We start from the raw sequence: 24065 nt of genomic DNA on the forward strand, positions 1-24065 counted from the left end.
TTCTTTCATCTGTCTTAAGTTTCAAAAGAGTTTTCTGCAGATGGGCTGCTGCTTGTATTCCTAATGAAGTTCTGATTCTTTGTACAGCTAATTCTTCTTATAAGTCTCATTAACTTTGGTGGGCTGACTCACATAAAGGTAAATGTGTGTGGAAGGACTTGCAGCATCAGATCTTGAGTAGTCAGCATCTTACTCTGCTCCCTAAAAGCCCCATAATGATTTCTTAGCTGACTTTATGCACTGATTGCATGTTCCTTAATAAACCCTGAGCTTCTCTTGCCATTCCTTCCATCTGCCTCCAGAACCCTATTGCCTTTGTTTTGGATGTCTTTTTAACTGTTGTTTTATCCTGCTGAGCTCAGACAAACAAGTCAGAAGCAGTGCTGTGATGCAAACTCGTGACACTGTAATAGATGTTTATCACCCATTCAGGTAGCATGATAATTGCTTTTAAGATGCCGCTCCCTTCAATTAGAGCCGTACAGGTCAGATGCAATGCTTTTGACGTTTAATGTTAAGAACAAAGCTTTAAATGTGCATAATTTTCTTTTGCTTTTTTACAGAGTCCCAATTTGTCATTCTTCAAGGCACAGTTTTTGTTTCCCATGACTCAACGCTAATACCCTTGCTTAAAGCAAACACTTACCAAGATTTTCCCTTGTGTTTTTCGCATTTTTGGTACAGTCTCAGCTGTGCTGAGTGTTAGCAAGCTTTCTGGTGAACCATGACCACTATTTTTCTATTAAATTCTAAAAAATGCTGGAAGCTATCATTCCTATAGCAAAGTGCTGAATGTAGAGCTGGTGAGGAAAAAGCAACATCACTAAATCCCTTTCAGAGTATCTCATAAAATTTTGCTGTACCTGTTTCCATCAGGAATCAGTTACAAGTTATGAAACTCTTATTTTACTGATTGTGTCCTCATTACATTCTGATCATTTAGCTGGCCTCACTTGCATTTTTACATTAAAAATACCTTTAAATACCGTAAGTGAAAACAGTGATATTTTCAATTCCTCCTTACAAAACCCCATTGATTTTATATGCATCTTTTGCACCCATCCCACCCTGATATACTCTTTGGGCTTTAAAACTGATCTTGCTAGACCGTAATTGTGCAGTGTACCGGGACAGGATTTCTGTGTTACTCAATATCTCTGATGTATTTTCAGTTGCAATACCAACTGCATTAGATTCAATCACCAGTACAGTGAGGGACTGAGTGAGCTCCAGGTTGGTTATGGCCTGTATCATTGTATCATTTGTTCCATTTAAACCATGGAAATGGTTACATGGAAATGTCAGGTTGCTTTCAGTATTGAGAGACCTCTTTTTCTTTGTTCCCTTTCGGTGCAAGAATATAAAGATGATGATGTTACTTGGTTGACAGATCCCTTATCTGTATTTCTGCCATCAGAAGCCCTCAGTTCATAGCAAGCACTTTACGTTTGGGAGTTTTTCACATGGATGTGGATGAGATGAGGTTGTGGTCCAGCATGAAACCATGCTGTGAGTTACACACACGCCCTGGTGAGGCACAGCCCTTAGTCCCCGATTGCGCAGGGTATCATCAATCTTACCTGAACCCGTTTCACTTGCTGTCCTGCAATCCCCGTCCCTCCTAACCCCGAGAACTCAGCCACCCACAGCCCCGTTTGACACACCGGCAGTGCACACAGGACAGGCAGAGGGCACCTCTCGCCGCTCCGTTTCCCGGGCGGTGCGAGGCGAGCTCGCTCCTCGCTGCCGCAGGGACGGAGCGCGGTCCCGGCTGCGGCCGAGCCCCGAGCCCGGGCGAGCGGTGGCCGCTGGGTGGCAACAGCCGCCCGCCGGAGAGGAGAGGAGGGACAGGGAGATGGAGAGAGGGAGAGAGAGGGGAGGATGCTGGCACTCGGTGTGGTGCCGACTGCCTCCCCGTGCCCCCCTAAAACACAGACTCCAGCACGATTAAACACCCTGAACGCCTCCTCAGGCACCTGGAAAGGCGCTGTTCCGTACATGTCAGAAAGCAATTCCTCGGTGCTGCCTCGAAACAAATCCCTGGATCACCGAGGGCACAGGTGAGCTCCATTTGGGGGAATCTTTCTCGTTTGGATGCGGACACTTTCCCTTCTGCCGGAGGGAAAGCTGCTCACCCTTCTCACACCAGTGCCATTTCCTCAAGGAGCAGCCACCCTGTGAACTACGTGTGACGGGTCTGTGCCTGAAGGAACCGTCTCTAAAAGCAGCCTCGGAGGGCAGGGTGCAAACATTCCCAGTGCTCCCTGTCACAGCGAGCTCATGGTCACAGCTTCGTTTATGCATTTTATTCCTTTCAGGTTCGGTGTAGTTTACAGATAAAATTATCATCCCCATCACCCTTATATCGACAAGAAATGGCAGAATTTATCAAACGTCTCTTTTCCCCCTGTATTGAGCAGAGAAAGGTGCCCGGAATGTCTTGCTCCCGTTCGGCTTGGCATTTTCCCGGTGTAGTGCCCCATTTCACCTGGGGCAGCCCCAACATCACACATCTTTGGCCCCCAGTGTCATCGAGGATGGCAGGGGGGTCTGAGCCATCGCTATTTCCCAGCTCTGTAGGTTTAACCAGGTTTAAAGCTTAATTCTGCTTCTTTGGTCAACTCCAGATCGACCTCATCTTCACGCGGCTCCAGAAACCCCTCTTCAATGTAAAACAATTCCTCCGGGCCGGGCTCAGGGACAAACCTGAGCTCCGTTTGTACAAAAAAGTCCAAATACCCAGCCCATCCAGGCGGAGCAGGTGTGCGGGACCCCGCACAGCCGGGATCCGGGATCGGCTCCGCTCCTCTCCGCGCTGTGTGCAGGGGCTGCGGCCGGCGCACAGCCCCGAGCCGGAATGCACGGAGCCCTGCAGCGGGCCACTTTGCTATTTAAAAAGATGTACTCGGACTTCTATTTTTTTTCCTCCCAGTTAAATGTATTAAAGAAAATAATTATTCAAGTGGATCCGCGTGGAGCGGTACGCGCTCGGCCGCGGAGGGGGGGCAGCCCCCGGCCCCGCCGCCGCTTCCTCCGCAGGGGCGGCAGCACCGCCCGCGGCCCGGGGCCGCCCCTCCGCCCGCCGCTCCGCCGCGCTCCGCGCCTCCCCCGCCGCCCCTCCGCCGGCCCCAGCCCCGCGCCGCGGTGCAGGGCGGGCCCGGACCGCGGGGGGCTCATCGCCTCCCCCCGCCGCCGCCGCCTAGTTTTTTTTTTTTTCTTTTTTTTTTTTTAAGCGCCCCCCCTCCATTTCCCCCTTTTCTTGAATGAAGCGTGAGGCGGAGCTCTAGGAAACCACCGCGCCCGGCTACGCCGCGCGGGGCCGGAGCCTCCCCCTTCGGGCTCCGCTCCTCCCCGCCTCTCCCCGCCCCCGCCGCTCCGCTCCGCTCCCCCCGCCGCCGCCGCCGCCGCCGGGAGAGCTCCCCGCCCGCGCCCGCCGCCGCTCGGAGCCGCCGCCGTCCGGAGCCGCCGCCGCCGCCGGCGGCAGCAGCAGCGCGGAGCGCCCGGAGGAGCCGCCCGCAGCCGGCGGGGTGCGCGGGGCTGCGCGGGCGGGCGGGCGGGCGAGCGGGCAGCGGCGCCGCGGCCGCGGTCCCCATCGGCACCAGTCACACCGCACACACGCCCCGTCCGCGCCCCTCTTCGGCAGCGCCAGGGGCTCTTCCTCCGCCGATACAAAGCTGCTCGGGAAATGGCAGCAGTCAAAAGCAATTTTCCTTCTTTATTTTTATTTTCGTTTTTTTAATTAATTTTTTTTTCGCTTTTTCTTGTGAAAAATAATTAATTTCCTAAATACATGCAATTTTTTTTTTGAAATTTTGAATTTTTTTGGTGTGTGCGTGCGTGTGTGTGGAGCACCGGGCTTCTGCGATCGGTGTCTGAATGAAACTACGTAAATGCATATGTCTGTACGTTGCACTGGAGGGAAAAACAGAGCACTTCTGCGAGAGCTTGGATTCAAATGTGGTTCATCTGGTCTCCAGGATTTTCCGTCTCTTTGGGGTTGTTCGCCTTCCCGGGCTGCGAGGCGGGATTTTCTGAGCTTTGACACATCTTTGGAGATGTCTGTTAAACAGGAGTCTGGGAAAATACATTTGAAATCGTAGAAATCTTTTTTTTTTGTGCCCCTTTCCCATCCCCTTGGTGACTTGAAGCATCAAAGCGACCAGAACTTAACACTTCTGAAGACTTGTGATGTTTGGATTTTATTGTTGCTATTTTTCTTTTAGCGAAAACTTGACAGAGGAACATATTTATAGTCCAAGTAAGTACTTTACAGAGGAAATTTAGTTTGTGTAACTTAACAAAAAAACCCAAAACCTAGTGTTGAGGTTTCTAGCATAAAGTGCATTGGATTAACGTCCATCCAAGGCTGCTTAGCAAATCGTGTTGAATTGCAGTTTTTACAGTGTGTGTTCGTCCGCTCCTTCGTGTCCATGGTAGTCCAGCACCCAGGGGAAAATGCACCTGATTTTGAGTCGGTATAATATTTTTTAAGATGTGTTTCAACACCGAGGAGGAAATGGTCCTAAAGTAAATTTATAATAAGTAATAAATGTGCACCTGGAAGTAAAGTATTTACAGCAATTTAATCCCTATTTATGCCGTGCATCTCAAACCGAGGAGGAAACACTGAGAAGACAAAAGTACCTCCGAGACCCCGAGAACACCCCCACACCAGCATGAATGAAACCGTGTCCAATACAATAACTGGATTATAATTTTTGGTGTTATTAATTTTATTACTATTGGCTGCTTTACTTTTTTGGGTTCATCCTGCTCCTCTTCTTCCTCTCTCCCTTCCTCTTGCTGCTTCCTCTTGGGAATTATGGCTCATCCGGGGAGAAGAGGCTACGATAACCGGGAGATAGTGCTGAAGTACATCCACTATAAACTCTCGCAGAGGGGATACGACTGGGCTGCCGGCGAGGACAGGGCACCCCTGCCTCCAGGTCTCTCTGCTCCTGCTGCTGCTGCGGTTGCTGCTGCTGCTGCTGGCACTTCCTCTGATCACACTGGGCCGGTGTCTCCGCACCCCGAGCCCCCCGGCTCGGCTGCTGCTAGCCACGCTGCCCCGGCCGAGGGGCTGCGCCCCGCACCCCAGCTCGTCCACCTGGTCCTGCGCCAGGCGGGCGACGAGTTCTCCCGGCGCTACCAGAGGGACTTTGCCCAAATGTCCGGCCAGCTGCACCTGACGCCCTTCACGGCCAGGAGCCGCTTCGTGGCCGTGGTGGAGGAGCTCTTCCGAGACGGGGTTAACTGGGGCAGGATCGTGGCCTTCTTCGAGTTTGGCGGTGTGATGTGCGTGGAGAGCGTCAACCGGGAGATGTCTCCGCTGGTGGACAGCATCGCCGCCTGGATGACCGAGTACCTGAACCGGCACCTGCACACCTGGATCCAGGACAACGGAGGCTGGGTGAGTGCCCCGATCGCTTGTTTCCTCCTCCGGATCCAGCCCGTGGCTGGTGGGACCCCGGGTTGGGCAGCGCCCGGGAGATCGCGCTCGTGGGAACGAAAGGTTTTCCCGGGGAGGCTGCTCTGGGATGTGCCAAAGCAGCGCAGGCCTTTTGCCAGTTGTCAAGTTCCACCTCATGCAGGGTATGGTGGAGTGGTTTGAGGTGGGGACAGCAGCTACAGCTCGTGAGGGAAAGGGATGAGCGAGGCAATGTCTTCATCAGCAGTCTCCACTTTCCCTGGTCTCCACTTCTCCTGTCCACCCTTGCTTGGACAGGACCAAGGCAGGTTCCTGGCCAAGGCAGTGCAGTGGGGTGGGAGGGGGTGGCAGAGATGCTCATCCAGCTGCCAGGGAGAAGAGGCACATTGCAGCAGGTCCCAGCAGTGTCGGGACAGCAGGGACCACCTGTGTGTGTGCGCATGTGTGCAGTGTCCCTGCCTGAGAGGGTGATGCACCAGACTGGTGTGCAACAAACACGGGACCCCGGTGTTACCAGCAAGCAGGTGGCCATCAATGACAGTGTCTGCAGCTGTGCTTGTCACTGGAGTGGGGTTTTATGGTATAAAATGTGTCTAGAGTGAAAAATCTTCATCTTGAGATGAAACAAAGGTGCTGGAAGCCGTGTCTGTGTGATTGTTCTGGAAAATGAGTGTTTGTTGTGATCTGATGGGTGGCTGTGTTTCTGGAGTAGAGATCACCTCTGTCTGGGGCAGGCTTCAGCATCAACTAGAAAGGGAAGATTTCCACTTGTGGAAAATGGACAGCTTTTTCACTTGTAGTTAGTCAAAAGCTTTTCCTTTTTCTGTCCCTCTCTCTTTCCAGAATAAGTAACTGCATTGAATTAGAAGGGTATTTCTTCCCTTTTTTTCCTTTATTTGTTGATATACTGGAACAAAATGTGGTCCCAGTTGCTCTCCCACAAACCAAACCTGTTGTATGTGTAAAGCTTATGATATTACTGTTTTGGTGGGAGAAATGTCAAAAGTTGTACTGAAGAAGAAACCTGGGTTGAGAGCTGGCATAACTCACCTAGAAATGGAGGTCGGCTAGGTAGGACACCAGCAGTTTCAGGTTTGGTCTCAGAAAGCTGACTCAATTACACAGCACACCTGTGTGTAAAATATGTAAATTACATGTATGTTTCCCAGTTAGCATGTTTTTCAAGCCTGGTGTTTGTTAGCACTGGGTCTCTTGGTAAATCAGTGTTAGGCTAAATAATGTGCTGCCTGTGTTGACCAACTCTGTTAAAAAATGAAGGTGTTGCCTTCCCTGCTGCTGAACCCACCTGACTAAAGGGGATTCATGTCCAGGGATGCAGAAGACATCTCCTGATGCTATAACAGAGGGAGCAAGGCTTTGGGGCCCTTTTCTCAGCAGGAATCCACATTATGCACCTCCCAAAGGAGTGCTGCTGATCCCTGGCTACAAGTCACACTGGAGGCAGGATTGTTCTCCTCTGCTTCCATTAAAAAGAAAAAAAAATAAAAATCAAGATTCATGGGGCCAGAAGGGGGAGCAAAAATGTGTGTGTGTGTGTGTGTGTGTCTGTGTATTATATACAAATACGCACACAGACACAGACACACACTTAGGTATATACACATGCACACAGAATGACTCCAGCACTTGGTTGTTAGGACCACATTTGGGAGAGGGAGTTCTATCCCCTGACCCCCAGGTTCATGGACCACTACAGAGGGTTTGTTAGTTTGTGGGGGTCTTTTTTCACAGAACAGATAACTGGAGGAAAAAAACCCCCAAACTTGTGAATGGCTCAGGCTTTTGGAGACCTTGGCTGGTTCAGAGACGAGCAGCTAAAGGGTTAGGGATTTTGTGAGTGCACTTGTGGGCTGGGATGCCTAACTTGTGCGTAAGTCCCTCCTCAGGCTGGAAGCCTGTCTGCGGAGCTGGGGCCCTCGGATCGCTCCAGAGCCAGTGAAGTCATCCTGTTGACTCCAGCGAGCTTTGAATCAAATTGTGAGCATGCTGGAGATGTATTGTCCCGTGGGTGTATTGTGTAAAGAGAAACATAAATAATGAATAAAACTGAGAATGGGAAAGGACAGGTGTTACCAGGCGTGATTGGCCAGAGGAGGTGAGTGCTGGAGCTGTTGCTCGACAGTTAGAAGTACAAGAAACTTGGTCTGGAAACAATGACTGCCTTTAAAAGGAAAGGATGCCTCTTATCAATAGCCATTTAATTGTTTATTGGGGCTTCCTGTCAACAAAAGCTCCAGAATTTGGATGCATGTGTTTACTGTTGCTTGTTATTTGTAATGTACAGGTGGAAGATGTGCAAAATACCACCTGAAGGTGGCTTTTGCCTGTCTCTCTGACACATGGCTGGTACCTTTGAGCACTATCATTAAACACAGGCAAAACCTTCTAGCTGGTTACAAAGAACAAAAGACTAACGTGGAGATGCAAACACAGCTTTTGAGATCCTCTCTTCAGGTAGAAGAAATCAGGGAGGGTGTGAGGCAGTGGATTTTTCTTTTGTTTTTCCTTTCTTTTTCTAGATTTCTAGATTTGTCAGGATGCTTTAATATATGTGCTCATCTTCGACTTGCCTCTTGCACCATACCCCATGTATGAGCCTTATTCATAAAGGACCCTTCCAAAGCAGCCTTGTATGTGGTCTTGCTTGTAGGACTTCAGCACAGCCACTTGAAAAGATCTCCCTTGTCATGCAGGGTGCTACAACAGGCAGGAGCCCTGGCTGCTGTAGCCTTCTCCTCCTTCATATTTTGGTTCCCTGGTATTCTGTGGAGTGGTAAGTTTATTGGAGGCTGCACAGAGAAGAGAGTGTCACAGTTAGTCATGAGAGTATGTGTTACACAGCAGGTAAATTGGGCAGCACGGGCCTTGTGTCTCATGAGTGGGTGGGCTTGTGTCTTACACTCAGGCCTGAAATTTGTTTTTTCTTGTTTGTCAGTTTGGTCTGAATCCATTCTGTAAGTTGGCAGTGTGTTTTCAGGATGTGAAATCTTTATATTGCAAGGGGAACAAAGAAGGAAAGCGTATCGAAGGGCAGGGTGGGAGGGGGATATAGCTGGTGGAGTATAAATTTTAGGCACTAGACATCACTGATAATGGTGTCTGAGGTTGTTAATGCCTTTACAATACACGGCCTCATGGGTTTGTTCAAAACTTAGAAAAAGCAACAGATGGGGACTGCACGTAATCTGCATTATTAGCTTGTGGTTCTGGTGGCAAATAAATGCCACTTTCAAAGATTTTCACTTTGGCCAGGATACCGCAATATTGTACTTTGGCCTGATAGCATCTTAATTGAATTAAAAAAGAAAAAAGAGGAGAGCTAGCTCATCTCTGCAATTTTGTGGTACTTGGTATAATGTATGCTTTCTGATTAAAAACTTAATGGCTTCATTTTGATTTCCAGAGCTGCAGAAGGACTGGCTTGGCAGTGGCCTGTCGCACTTGGCAACTTTTTTGACATTGACATGGGGAACACTGAAGGGATGCAGTCAGTGTGGGAGAAACAACTGTGTTTGTCTTGCAGTGAGGGGTTCCCTCTTTGGGCACACAACCTAACAGACGTGGGAGCCATGCTTAGCTCTGGGCACTTCTAGTCCAACATATGGCTTTCTCCCCAAGCTGTTCAAGGAAAAAATAAGAGCATGAGCACTACAGAAGGAGACACATGCACTGTCACATTTACATAGACATGATGTAAAGTATGCCAAGGAGCCCAGGTGAGAGAAGTAGAGAGAAAATTTAGCCAGGAACAGTTAATTTTAAGTTACTATATTTACATTCGAACCAGGAATGCAATGGCCATGTGTTTTCATTTGATTCTGTTCCTTTATATTCTGCTGGAGAGTTAAGGGGAGGGATTTAGATGTCTGAGGTGGACCTTAGGTGGAACATAAGGGCTTGCATCCTCTGAGAACCTGCCTAGCCAGGGTGGTGATGGAGGTCCCTGACTTCTCACTGTTCCTCACCCAAGCTGGTCAGGAGCTGCTTCTGCCATGGGAGAAGGGAGGCACTTCAGGGCTGTGTGGGACACCATTCCCAAGAACCTCCCTGTCCCAAAGCTGGCAGGCACCCTCTGGCCCAGCTGCTGTCACTTAGGTGCCATCCTTGCCAGCAAACTCATCTGAGGAGAAGCCCCCCCTTTTCCTGGTGGCTCCTTAGTTTTGGCCTCTCCTGAGTTTTGGCAATGAGACTCTCTCCACCCTGGCAGTGGCACATCACATCTCCAGCATCTCAGGAGGTTTCACCTTCCAGATGGCTGCTGATTTTGCTGACGTGTTTTCCCCCCTGGCAATAGGGCTCCTAATTCTTCAGGGGAGAGATTTCATTTGGTGGAGGAGGAAGAACTGGGGTGTCTAATTCCTGCAGTCTGATGTGTTTTCTCAGGTGGCTGTCCACAGCCAAATGAATAAATGCTTCTTAGAGAAGCAACGAGACCCCAGGTTTCCTTTCTCCTGAGCTGACTGTCCTAATCACTGAGATTCCTCTTTTATTTTGTGCTTAGTAAATCATTAATTTTCTTTGCTTTGGAAAGGAAGCTTGGATTGCTGTGCCCTGCAATGCTCCGTGGCTGTGTCATGAAGGTGAGGCATTGCAGATGCATCTGCCTCCAGGACAGAGCTGGAGATCATGGATCAGGGTGGCACAGAGCTGGTGTGTGGGGCACTGACCAAAATCCCATCACCTGTGGACTCTGGATTTGGACTGCTCTGCCAGGCTCCCACCTGCACAACACTCTGCTTCTTGTGCAAGTCCCAAGCAAAAGCCTCTTGCTCTTTCAGCACAGGACTTCACCTAGCTTGGAGAGGGATGCCACGAGCTTTGCCAAGGAGAGCCTGGAGCAGAGGAGCTTTGACTTTCTTTAGCGACCTGCAGCCTTCTAACGACTCAATCCCCAGTGGGGCTAACCCCAAGTCACTGTTTGACTGGTAAAAGGAAACTGTCTGAAATCCACTCAGTTAAATAAGTGAATTGGCAGTTTCAAGTGTTTCACCTTCTAGGTCCTTTGCCAGTTTTTGTGGCTTTGTGGGTTTATAATCGTATTCTCAAAATATTATCAAAATATTTTTCTTTTTGCTGTTGCTGAAGACAAGAAATGTATTCTGTGGTGGATCTGTGCTGAAGCAAGGAGGAGAAGAGCTAGGGCAGAAAGAGAAAATGATTGTGGCTCTCTATTCCCTTTCATTTATAATAGCTTTCTCTGTAACTTGCAAAAACAGTAGGCTGCATATTTTCTCAGAAGTCTGTTTTATTTCTAAAAAAACAAACAAAAAAATGTATTGACTGTGACCTTTAAAATTTCAGAACCAGGGGTCTCACTTGTGGAGATGATGTCATTCGCCTTGATCTTGCAAAGAACTGTAAACTTCAAACAGCAATCCTATTAAAAAGTTTTACTTTACTTTCAGTATTGAGAAAGAAGTTTGTTCTGTGCCTGCACTAACACAGGCATCTCCCGAGCTGCTGTGTTAGCTCTGCTGGACAGTAAGGAGCTTAGTTTTGTGAGTATGTAGCTTGAAATTCAGAGTCGGTAATCCATGAAGAAAATCCAGTTGAATTTTCCTGCCCAGGCACAAGCGTTCCTCCGATGGCAGAGCACGGCTCCAGCAGGAGAATCACAAGACCTATGCAGTGATGTGTGAAATTGCATGTGGAGCAGAAGCATTTTCCCAGTGGCCAGATCCCAGGGCCTGGGCTTCCTAAGGCAGCCCTTGGAACTGCAAACACTGAGCCCTCGTGCTCAGTACAGGTGTCCTTGATGAGAGGGCCATCTGTCCCTCAGCAGGTTGGACCTGGCATGGTGGAGGGAGGTGGATGCAGAGGCGGGAGTGGCGCTCAGGTGTCGCTCTGAAACCTCTGCTGTGGTTTTGGTCTCCTGTGGTAGTTTGTGCCTGGCACAGGCAAAGCCAGCCTCCTGCTCTGCCATCACCACCCAGGGATGCTGGGCTGGTGGCTGGAGTGGTGGCTCTGCTTGCTGGTGCCAGATGCCACCAATCCTGCTGTGTCCTTGTCTCCCGTCTTGCTCTGCAGCCCCCTCGCCGAACCAGCCCAAAGCCTTTTAGCACCACCTCCTGCCCCAGGGCTCTGGTAAAGCAGTGGCCACTGGTCACTGATCTACCCAGATCTGAGGTTTGGATAGTCCCAAACTGGGTCAGGAGCCTGGGCAGTCATGGAGCAAAAAAAACAGTGTGAAAGACCTGACTGAATAATGACTATCCTTTCATCCTTCTTCCTGATTCATTTCCATCCCTTTTGGTGATCTGGGTTATGGTGAGACGTTCTGGTTCTTTGCCTGTTTTGCTTTCTGCTCCAAGGTGAACCAGCAGTCCTCAGCTTCCCTACTGCCCCTTCCATCCCAGCTGCTGGCACTGGGTGCTGGGCAGGGTGCTGGGTGCTGCCATCAGGAACTGTGTGTGCCAGGTCTGGCCTTGCCCTGCCCGCCTCCATCCCTGTTTTATTTTCCTTCACACCCTTGGGAGGGTGGAGCCCAGCCCTGTTTGGTTTGTTGGTTTTTTAAAAATAATTTATTTATGAGCACCTCGTGGCTGCCCTCCTGCTGATTTAGTAATAATAATAACAACATTTGTTACTCTGTGGCAGCAAAATACTGATTATTTCTAAGGGCAGTACCAGCCTGTTTTATTTTCCATTTCATATATAATAATAGGATGGATGAAGGTGTGCAATGCCATAAATCTTCTCTTCCCCAGCAGGATAACATCCAGGCCTTCTTGGCAAATATGAATGCTGATGACAGATTTGAGGGATTTTTATTTTACTCTGGCTTTCAGTCTCATTAACAATCTGATGGCTTTTTTTCCTTTTTTTCTTTTCCTTTTGGTTCCCAAAAGACTATGAAACTAGATAACTTTTCCAAATGCATCTGAAAGTCTGAAATTTATTTTCTGTTGTTTTATCTTAATGTTAGTTTGCTGCCATAATTATTATATATTGATAGATTTTGCAAAATTCCCCCTTGCTGGAAAGTTCCTTGCCAGTTTCTGGATTTTACAGTTAATGAGTAAGAAAACAAATCTGATGTTAGAAAGTGTTGCCACTGACTTCAATAGGAACAGGAAAAGGCACTTAATTGGACAATTGTAGCAGTGTTTACTTTGTATATGTGGCAAGAAAAACAAGATCAAGTGAAAAAGCCACAGGTTTTCAGCTAATAGAGAAAACCAGCCTTTTCTGCAACACATGATTAACTTTTGGAAGTTGTTTTCATGGGAAAGCTGTGAGTTAAAGTACTGAGTTGCATTCGGGAAAGGTTTGGATATTTATTCATAAGAGTAAGGAAAACATCTATGCTTCTGTTTGAGACAAATTGCATGAAAGGGCAGTCATACAATTTGGGATAAATTTAGCATCAGCTGCTGAAATCAGATCACCAGGTGCCGAGGGAGGAGCTTTCTCCAGGTAATGCTATTTCAAAATTATCAATGGCTTCTTCCCCAGAGCACCTGGTGTTGGTTGGTGACTGGGTATACTGGGATAGATGTGCTGCTGGTCTCATCCATCCAGGGAAAACTGACTCCTGCTTGTGTTTTGCTAAGGTAATTATAAATGCACTTGATGTGCTTCTAAGAGCACCCACATCACAGAATTTACTCCTGTGCTGGCTGGAGCTCTGTTACACATTGCTACTTCTCACTTAAAGTTGCAAGTTCACCCTCCTTGTATTTTTCATCGAAGTTCTGTGAAAAGAACCAGGTGCTGGGTTGGTGGTTTGACTCAATGATCTTAGAGGTCTTTTCCAACCTAATGATTCTGTGATTTTCAGTTAGTTGAAAGAAATAGTCTGCATCCTTCAGTGCATACATTGTTTTATTGCTATTTAATGTCAGAAGCATTAGAAGAATGATTCTGTTTTGTTTAATGAAAAGGCAGCTCGGTGGGTTTTAGGGTACTTCAGTGAGTAATTTAAGAATGTGGGCCAGGTACAATCAAAAAGAAAAGGCCTCATTTTACCCCATGTAATGACTGAAAGAGGCCATCACACAGTTATTTGAGAAAGTAACTAAGAGTCAAAACTTAACTTCCTCTTCTTGTACTGAGTACAAGATAGGAAATGGGGCAAATCACTAATATCTCTCTTTTTCAGTTAACCCATATATGAAATAGGTAGTTTTGCTATACAGCACACAAGATATGGGAAATTTGTTGTTGCTTATCATGCTATCATGAATTGGGCTGATAGTCTATAATTTAAAGAAAAAAGCAGTGATACAAAGTACAATTTTGAATAAAATGTCCACTTTAGTAATTTGGAGCTTAGGATAAAGCTCAAATCTGTAGCATTTTGTCATTGCTGGAGCTTGCTAGCCTGGGAAAGAGCAAAGTGAGTCAGATTGTGAAACTATCTTGGGTGAGATTTGAGTGGAGAGAAGATAAAACAAAGAGAAAAAAAAGTTAAATGGAAATTAGGCTTAAAGTTTTCCAGCTTCACTGTTTGGATGTGTTTAGCAATGCTTTGATGGAAGCAGATTAAAAAGATTGGTTTCAGGTGTTGATTTCTAGTTTTTATGTAGGGGAAGGGTGAGCAGTGAGAAATGGCAAGTGATGGTATCTGTGTTTTCCTTTAAGTATCAGCACAGTTCTTTGGGTGTTTCAAGAGGGAATTTGTCTTTCCTTTTCTATTCCCACTGTATGTAAAAGCTGCCTGTGGTACTTCAAGGAAGGAGTAGTGTAGGTATATCATATGCATCTGTAGGAAGTATCTTTATACACTTGTATTCTTGTGTTTCCATTCGTAAGCTTCATTAAATGCTCAGATGCAAGCAGAAAAAGATATTTTAAACTTTTTTTTTTTTTTTTTTTCCAGAAAGTGAATAGTAATCAAACCTTTTGGCTTAACCATGAGCTTGAAGTTACTCTTAACTATCTTGCTGAACTGAGGCTTAGGAGTCAAAATTCTTGTTGAGTGACTTGCACAAATCACTAGAAATATAGGATAAGAACACAGACAGCAGGAAAGTGAAATCTATGGGACAGTCCTGTAGCCTGTTTTTTGTGATGGAATAACTATTGCAGGCTTTGTCTCTAAAGGAATGAGCTCCTTTCTTAAGAATATTCTTCACATGTTCAGACTGCATATTATAAAACATATGAGAGGATCCTATTTCTAATCACTTACTTTTAATAGAGAAAAAAGAGTTGGAAATAAATCAAAGATAAGTACATTAGATATACCAGAAAAGATAAATGAGTTGGGATTTCCATAGAAGAATAAGGTGGTCAGTGCTGTAGATAGATAAAACCTGTTGGAATTCTCAAGAATGAACTCACATCTTAAAAATACTGGAGTATTGACTCCCTCGTTCATAACTGAAGCAAATTCTACATTGTGCTCCAAGTTTCTGTGAATTTTTGTTCAAGTCAAACATATCCAAAGCCCCTCTCCTGAAGTGATCTGGCACATCACATTAAGACACACTCTCCAAATATCTAATCCTCAGTCTGCTGCTGGATGTGCAAGGTCCCAAATAACTGAGAAGGAATCCTAGTGCCTGTGTTATTTCCAGGCTCCAGCCTGACCTGTTCCTTTCTGTGTTTTCCAGACCTGCAGTAATTAGCAGCACTGCTGTGGAGCTTGGCTGGGGGAAAGGCTTTGCTCCTCACGAGGCTGGAGTGCCACAGCAGGGTGCCCTGACAAGGGAGAAAATAAACCAATCTCTTGAAATGTCAGGTGGCAATCAAGGCTACAAGTCAATGAGCCAGCCTGGGGTCTGTTCAGGCTTCTGCAGTAGCTCATGGCTGGTTGCAAAAATCCCTGCAGCAGAAAATCTGAGTAGTTGGCTCTGGGCTGAGCATGTGGAATCCTTGTCTGTTTGGAGTCAATAGCTATTTTTTTTCCAGTGTGGGTGCTGGAAGGGGTGTGTCTAGCCTCCCACAGCAGTGAGTGTGGGGACAGACCCAGGAGGGGATCAGTGGAGTGCAGAGTGAAGGGATCAAGCTGTGCAGAGCCTTGGTTACAGTGGATGGCTGGGCACGGCTGTGTGCTGCTGCAGAACTGGAGCCAGGCTGCCTCGAGCTTTCCCTGCAAGTGCTTGCAGCCTCACAGGCATCCCCACTGCAAGGGGAGCCCAGGGTGCCACACACATCTTCTGACTGTGCCTGTGTGGGACAGGGGTGGCAGTGTCCCACCAGACCACAGCAGTCTTCTAAAAATCAGTCCTGCTCAGCTTGGCCAGCAAAGCTGTTCCCCAGCCCCAGGGCAAAGCTGGCTGGGGAGCCTTCCTGGAGCTCTGGAATTATGAGAGGGGGGCCTTTCCACTCTGCTCTCAGTCTGGGTGGGCAGGTGGGGAAACCTGCCAAGGCATACCTTTGTACTTTTTTTCATACTTATTGAAGCGCTTTGTTTCACAAGGGAATGGTGTGTTTATTTTACAAGCAACTGGGTTTTTCCTGCCTTTTAAAAAAAAAATATGTATTTTATTTTCCCCAATACAGTGAGAAGGATGCTTGTGACATGGTAGTACATCCTACAGGCTGGGACTTCTGTGAGAGTTCAATGGATCAAAGGAAGAGGCAGCACTGGCTCTTAGTTAGGCTGTGTAAACTGGCCTGGAGTTTGTTTCAGAAAACTTGCTTGCATTTTTTTTCTCCTCTCTCTACTCCCTTCTCTTCCCCCCTGCAGACACAATACATCATTCTTGCAAATGCAACTGTTTAACTTTAATAACTGGCCTAGAGCAAAAACTGACAGTAGGAGAGGAGCTGTTTGGTTTGCAGTTGCTGACAGATGGAATAAACTACCTGTTCTTTTGGAAGGGATGGACAGGCAGCTTGTTTGGTTTTCAGGAGACTTTGATCCCTGCAGAAACTCCTCTCCACAAAAGAAATACTGACTGGAGCTGTGGCAGCTCAGTGTTACTGGCTGCTCCTCATATGTAAGGCTCCAGTTTGGTGGGGAAGCTCTGTGTGCAGATGTCCCTTGTCTCTGTACTTCAGAGCTTTCTGCTGAGAGCAACTCCTCATCCTGGAAGGTCACTGTCACCAGTGCCTTGGGAGACACCCAGGGTCCTGGTAAAGTCAGTTGCCTATGATCAAGGTCCCCATCAGGCTGGTTTGACAGGAGCTCTTCAGAATAGTTAAATGGCTTTGGTTCTCAAAACCCTGCCTTGAAGCAATGAAGGCTGAATGATTAAGTTAGAGATTAAATAATTTTGCAATGAATGGTTTTACCTCTGGCTCCTTAAGAAAGTCAACCTTCTTACTTTGCCAGCTCTCAGAAGAAAATGGCAGCAGTCCCATTTCCTCTTCTCTTCCCTCAGGGCCTGCCACCCTTTTTATTTTTAATTTTTTCCCTCCCAGGGCCATTAGACAACATGCAAATGATTGCTAATAGGGCCAGAACAATCCTGCCTTCCCAGGGGATCGTTAGGGTCAAAGCCACTGTGTGCCAGCCCTCAGTGTGATGCTGATTTTGGCCGTGTCTGCCCCAGGACTTGGAGGTCAGGCAGAGGTGGGCTGGTGAGCACACACCCCAGCAGAACCTGTCCCTGCTCTCCCTGCCCACAGTGGGCTCTGGCCAGCCTGTGCCTGGGGCTTCTTCTGCCCCCCTGGCAAGGCTGGTGTGCTGCAAGGCACTGGCCCCTTCCTTCACCTCTCCTGCAGCCTCACTGGAGGTTCCTCAGAGGGGACAAGTCCTCCCCTGCACAGGGACCTTGCCACCCTGAGCTTTGGTGCAGTCTCCAGAGGACAGGGACAGGTTGGGGGAGCTGAGGAGAGGATGCTCTACCCCCACATTTCCTTCCTCTGCCAGTCCCTTCCTCCCAGGAACCCTGAGAGTCCTCCATGGAGGAACACGTTGGCAATGAATCTTTCAACATTGGCTCTGGAAACTACATGGACTGTGTACCAAGCTCAGAGGGAAAGGAAGGGCAGCTGCCTTCAGGCCTTAGCCTTGGGCTGGGTTCTCTCTTGCCTTTGATTTAAAGTCATGGGATTTTGGCATTGGAACTGTTTGCAGGGGGATTAGGGCATTTGCAAGGCTCCCTTTGTAACACATTTTACAGGGAAGTGGTTGTAACTGTATTTGAAAGTGAATGTAGTGGACAAAACAAAGTATGTCTGACATCACTGACTGAAGTAAAAGTAGAGGGAATTGGCTGTCTCTGTCAAGATTGGGATTCCAAATTCCTTTTCTCCTACAAGACTTGCTGAGGTATGGTTATGCCTGCTGCAGGGCAGAGGCTGAAATCCCCACCTTAAAGTTGCACTTTGACAAATGGCAAGACCTTGACATCATGTCTTCACCCTAGGTTTTGGTGGGTGAACAAAATTTAAAAAAAATGCATTGGATTTGATGAAATACTTCCAAGTAGTAATTTGGTTGGGCTTTTTTTTTTTCACCCCCTCTCTCTTTTTGACCTTGGCAAAGATTCTGTGCACTCCACGATGCTGTGAATTCAGGTGTGCTTACCTTTAAAAGGTAGCAATAGACTCACTGAAGTCTCTCACTTCCAGGGAAGCTGAATGAGAGGGTTCAAGCAGAAAGTGAAACTCTTTAAAAGCACAAATACAACAGAGCAGCCTTCTTTCATTTTCCCAACTGAGCATAATACAAAAAGTAAACAGTTGGCACAAATTACTAATACAGGTTTGCCAGGAGGCTGATCAAAACCACACTGAATTCAGCAGTATGTTTTGCACAAAGTTCAGGTTTTTTGCATCAGACCCATTGCAAGGTAGAAAAGGATATTTTTTGAAAGAAAAATGCCATTTGAAAAAATGTGGAAAATTCTCCTGCTCTACCTCCTACATGTTTCTATTGTCAAACAGTCACTGATCTTATTTTAGACTTGACCTTCGTGTTCTTTCCACAGCACACAGGCTGAATGACATGTTATTCAAGTTCTCGGACAATATTATGATATATCTGCTTTTATATTTAGCTGTAACTTTTATTCTCCTTATAAACAAACCCACCTAATGCAACCACCACCTATCCAGGGAAAGTATTTCCATTCCCCTCAGCTTAATTTGGACAAATTTGGCATGAAAACATTCAATAGTTCCATAATAACCTTTGCAACAGGATGCCTGCTGTGCTGACATGCAGGTCTAGAGCGACTTGTACCATGTGCCAGGAAATTGCATTCTTAAGAAAAATCTAGACATAAATTCTGAACAATCAACACTTAAATTTTGAGAAGTCTGGCAGCAAGCTGTTATCTGCCTCATGGGTTTTCACTGTAATGACTTTTTACTTTCTGAGCACTGCCTCTCTGTCCTTTATGCAGACTGTATGCCCCTGGCCCAAGTAAGCTGATCTTTGGAGAGTAGGGAGAGGGGGGCAATTCCCTCTTGTTGCTGTTGTGCTTTCCAGCACTACACCTTGACATGGCAGGATGGCTTTTCTTACCAAAAGAAAGCAGAGCTTAGCTGGAAGTTACATAAATGGGCTTTTAGCTCTCAGTGACCATTCACACAGCTGCTGGGCTGCAGTGCTGTTCAGCCTTGTCTTCCCACCTGGCGAGCTGGAAAGAGGAGGGAGGATGGGAAGCGATGGGAGTACCATTGGATCCATCTATCCTAGATCAGCTAGGGGCATCCTTGCCTTGGGCCAGGAAGGTTTGTTGAAGTATGAGGGGACTGAAGACAGGGAAGAAAAGGTTCTCCCTCTCTTGAGGTCTCTGAACACTTCATTCTTTTTTGGTCATCTCACTGAAAGTGGAGCAAGCTAAGTGGAGCAGCATCAGATGGATGCTCGCCTTCCAGAACTTCTGCCCTGCTGCCAGCTTGGACAAAGGTTCCAAGATTTTCAAACATTGCCCAAACCTCCATTGTTCCTACTTAAGAGAGCAACAGCATGGCTGGAAGACCTTTATGTGCCTCTCTGCCAAGACCTCCTAGGTGTGCATTCCATATTACATCAGCAAGAAAAGGGTGATTGTAGACAGAAACAACTGGATCCCTGAGCTTTGCTGCTAGGAGATTTCAAGAAAAATTGTCAAGACACAGAGCTCCTTAGGAAAGAAAAAACCTGCTGTGTTTTGTGATGAGTTCAGTAAAGCAAAGGGCTGGTTTAATTAGCAAAACATGAAATGGGGTTCTAGGAGGAGGCAGGGTTGGGGAGGGGCGTTCCATGGATATGAACTTGAAGCAACATGAAGGGCTGCAAAACCGTGTGAACCGAACCCCATCAGGGAAGGCTTACTAAAACTTGAGCCAGGAAAAATTATTGAGTTCTATAAATAGCTAAATTGAAAATTGAGTGCATTCGTGTGTGGGGATGCACACATCTATCTATGAGGTCATGTGTGCAACAGAAATACAGTAGTACTTCATGTGTCGAGGTTTTTTTTAAGTAGTGGAAAATGTTTTAATGACTTTTTCTTTTTTTAATTTTTTCCTAGAGACAGGACATTATGTTCTGTCCTTAGGGCCAAAAACACAAAGTGCCTATTTTCATGAGGAATCCTACAGAAGGAGGAAGGGAAAGTATTATGCAGTGAAGCAAGAGTATAGTAGCCATTCCTCAGTGATTACACATCCAAGCAAAGCCTGCACTAGAAAACTCAAAAATATATTAGAAGCGGAAAACAAGATGTGTGAAGTGTTTCCTATTCCCTCCCCACACTTAATGACAACCAAGCAGCCAGGGAGGCACTCATGGAGTTTAAATTTAACCCCTTGTATTTGATAATACTCTATTTCAGTGGCAGGCAGCAAGCATGTTATGTACACATTAGATTGAGGACTTCCTCTGCTTATTAATTTTGCTCCCTCAAAACTTTCAGTTATTTTCAGTATGTTAAAATAGTCCAGACACAAACCAGAAGTGACTGGAAGCACTAAATAATGCAGCAGATGTAGAAGAACTAAGGTACTTTAAATGAATCCCAGCCTGAGCAGCTCCTTAATTAAAGTGCAAAACTGTTTTTAGTTTTACACTAATAATTTGTGAATTCAAGTTTAACCCCCCCCCCCTTTTACCTTTTGGTACCTTTCATTCATCCTGTGATGGTCTAATGATGAATGAATTCAGTCTTCCTGAAAAAAAACCCCACTTTTCTATACAGAATTCAAATGAATTAAAAAATCTGTGCAGTCGTTCAATTTGATTTAAGAGCAAGACACAGTTTGGAGTGGTAATGCCCTGATACCATGAGAGAATCAAGTTTGTATTCGAGTCCTCTTTGCCGGCTTGTTTAATCGTTTATGATAACATCAGTAGCTTGGTAAATGATGTAATGGGAGCTAAATCAGGATGACCAACATAAACATCTGTCAGTGCATGTGAACATTTGATGTATGACCCCAGGGCCCAGTGCAGCAGTCAGTGTCTTGGCAAGCAGTCCTTGGACATCCGCGTCGGCGGTTTCGGGATCGCGCGCCGCAGAGGATCCGTGTCCATGTCCCCTGCTCCGTGCTGCTGGCAGGGGATGTGATCTGGCTGCTGGGTGTCGGGTGTAGCACTGGCAGCAGGTGCCCTGCTCGCTGGGGACACAGCTCACCCTGTGCCCAGGGTCAGGGCAAGGCATCGGCGTCGCGGCGCTTCTGCCTCAGCTGGCGCCGGGTGCTGGGCAGGCTCGTGCTGGTCCTCTGACTGCAGGAGAGTAACCAAGTTTGCTCTGAGTGGCCATGTAGTTTGAGATTCACACTCCAATTTGCACCCAAAAAAATCCCAGCCTTAGTATTTTGTGAACATAATGTCAGAGGAATGATTTCCCAGGCTTGGATTATGCTGGTGTTATTTTCATTCAAAATCATCTTGTCATCATGTTCTTGCATAGATTTGTAATTTTCTGAAAGCAAGCTGGCTGGTATGTTCATGCTGCTCATAAATCTTTTTTAATATTTTTTTTTTTTTTTCTTTTTAATGGAACTCATGTGGGAGGCTAAAAGACAAACATGTAAGTTGCTGGATGTGTGTGCCCTCTGCAGAAATTGACAGAAAGGATATGAAAATAAAATGTGTTTGAGAGGAAGTGCAGAGCTCAGGGAAGTCTGCCGGTTACATTTTAGATTACATTGTTCTTGGAAGGCAAAGTCTTTGTTGCAAAGTTAACACAGGTAAGAAATCCCTCAAGGAAGAGTTCAGGGGATGGATGGTTGTGGCTCCTGGGTCATCAATGGGCCTCAGTGCAAGCAGACATGAAACTGTGGTTGGTCCCATGTGCCCACCCAGTCTGAGAGCCACTTGGTTTTAACATGTGGGGATAGGGGAAAACTGTTCCCATTTATCCTTGCTGTTATGAAAGTGGTTGCTTTCACACAAAAATTAGTCATATTTAGCTATTTTACTCCATTTTAGTCTCTTCGAGGTACTGCATACTTATAATTGACTTCAAAAAGAGCCTTTTATAAGTCACGAGTAAGTACATGAGGTTGCAGAACATAGACTTCCTATTGCCATGAGTTTTCAAAAGAGGGCTGGCAGCATCTATTGGTTTTTATTATGGATATAATATATAGAATCTATTTGCAAAGAGAAGGAATAAGTTATATATTCTGTAGTTACTAGTGTTTTTTAGAAGATATGCAAGCCATTCAGGAGTGCAACTTAAGCTCCATTACTTCAAAATAAGCTATAGAAATAAATATAATTGTAAGCTAAAATATTTTATCTCTTTAAAGAGGCACTGCCAGCTTTAAAAATGATCATAATTAGCTGGATATGTTAAAATTAAAATTGCCAGAACAGCACACAGTTATTCTAAATGAAAAGGAAGATTGGAAAAAGAAACCACCCCTCCTTGCCAGCAGTTGAGCGCACATGCACTGCACATGCCCAATTTGGTTTTTACAAAGTATGCTGTCAAGTGAATACTGTCATGTTCCCTGTTTAATCAGTTTCCTCTTTTTTTTGTGCGCTGTTGTATATAAAAGGAAATCTGCTTGTAAAGTCAGGCTGTTTAATAATTCATTCAAAAATGATTAGAGTTCAAGGGGAAAGTTGTTCCTTTAAATGACTGAACCAAACAGGAAAAAAACGTGGGTAACAGAGGTTGCAATTCACTTCTCCCAGGATTATGTATGGTATATTGAAATTCCATGTTCAGATCTAAAAATCTGGCTTGAAGTAGAATGTCAGTAGTTATCATCTTTATTTGTGTCCTCCTTTATTCCCCTTTTGGGTAAATTTTGTTTGTTCTGGTTCTTCAAAGGTGCTTTCTTACGGAGAGAGATAAGAAAGATGATTTTTTTCTTTCGGTCTTTAGATGTACTGTGTCTTCCCAAAACAGGCTGAAAAATCCCAGTTGGAATTCCTTTTGCCAGCGGTAGTTTTCATCTCCTCTTCAGACTGTGCTCTACAAAATAAACCAACACCATCCCTGGGAAATGTCCCCTCTTTGGAGCTGGGTGCTGGGCAGGCAGGGGTGCAGTAGGAGCAGTGGGGTGGTGTGGAGGAGTTGGTGGGTGGGGTGGCAGGGCACAGGACTGGCTGGGCTTCAGCCCTTGGGTGATTGCTCCTGTGCCCTGGGAAAAGTGCTCACAGTGGGTCCTTTATTCAATGTTTTCCCTCCTTTCTCTTGTGCAACAAAACAACTACCAAGGGCTTGGATTCAACAATGTGTTTAGACCAGAAACTTCCCTTTGAAATCCCTGTCAGCACTTTCCCAACATTAGCTAAAGCAATGAAACAACGGGGCATGGGGACGCTGAAGCAGAGATGAGAGCCTGTACTGCCTCTGGTCTCTACAACTGTCCACATGGCCCCAGAAAGCCTCTTTCTATTAATGGGAGTATTTCCTTCAACTGCTTTGCTTTCCAGAAGCAGCCTAACCAGCTGTGACCCCCACTTGCAGTATTTGCTGGGGACTGTTTTCCTGAGTGCTGCTCAGAGCTTGTGTGGTGAGATACAAACCTTTCCAATCAGGGAAGGCTCAGCTGGACTGGTCTGCACTTCCCCCATGCAAGTCCAGTCTATTTGCATATGATTAGAATGGGCACCATCCTTGGGGATGCTGCTGTGCCTTGCACTTGGACTCTTGTCCTCCTGAAGCCACCCTAGAATGAGTGGAGCACTGGCATCCAAGGCACTTGAGTGTGATGATGCCACTTAGATGGGACTGAAGGCTGAAAGGTGATAAAGGTGTGAAGAGGAAGAGAGATAGCACTTGTCAGATAGCACTCTGGGCAGCAGAGCCAAGGGTATTTATAGGTCAATGTCACAGGTATGGTCAGGAACATTTTGGTTGTGGGAATACATCATCTCATTTCTTGAGACCAAACAGCTTTTATCCGGGCCCCTGGTATCACATAAAATGGTTCAAGTCTAAGCTTTGGATGTCTCAGCACAGGAAGGAGTTGGATAAGTTCCAGCAGTGTCATTGGGATGTATCCACCTTGTTGTTAGTGCCAGAGGGACCCTGGACTTGGCGGGGTCCATGTTTGTCTTGGAGGAATGGGCAAGTGGCAGCTGGCTGTGGCCTGCAGGCAGATAACCAGTTTGATGCTAGCTAGGGTATCAGGAGATGGTGCTGAAGAATGGATAGCACAGTTCTCAGGTTTTCAAGACTTCTTGTGTTGTAGCATTTTGGGAGCTCCTTGCACACTGGAGGAGGAGGAGGTCATATCATCAGCTGAGCACAACCTGTGCCCTGACCTCTAAGCCAAACAGGTTATTGAATATATCACAACTCTGGTTTCTCCTGCTGCATCAAAG

General features: G+C 46.4%; 1 protein-coding gene across 1 annotated transcript in view; it reads left to right on the forward strand.

Annotated features, from left to right (window-relative positions):
* Positions 1-3425: 3425 nt before the first annotated feature.
* Positions 3426-24065, forward strand: part of BCL2 (BCL2 apoptosis regulator) — a 94021-nt gene continuing 73381 nt past the window's right edge. The window contains exon 1 of the mRNA XM_079302103.1: positions 3426-5410. Coding sequence (XP_079158229.1) covers positions 4823-5410 — 588 coding nt within the window. The 5' untranslated portion in view covers positions 3426-4822. The remainder of the gene's footprint in view (positions 5411-24065) is intronic.

The sequence above is a fragment of the Erithacus rubecula genome (assembly GCF_903797595.1).
Source record: "Erithacus rubecula genome assembly, chromosome: 3".
In the NCBI taxonomy this organism is placed as follows: domain Eukaryota; kingdom Metazoa; phylum Chordata; class Aves; order Passeriformes; family Muscicapidae; genus Erithacus; species Erithacus rubecula.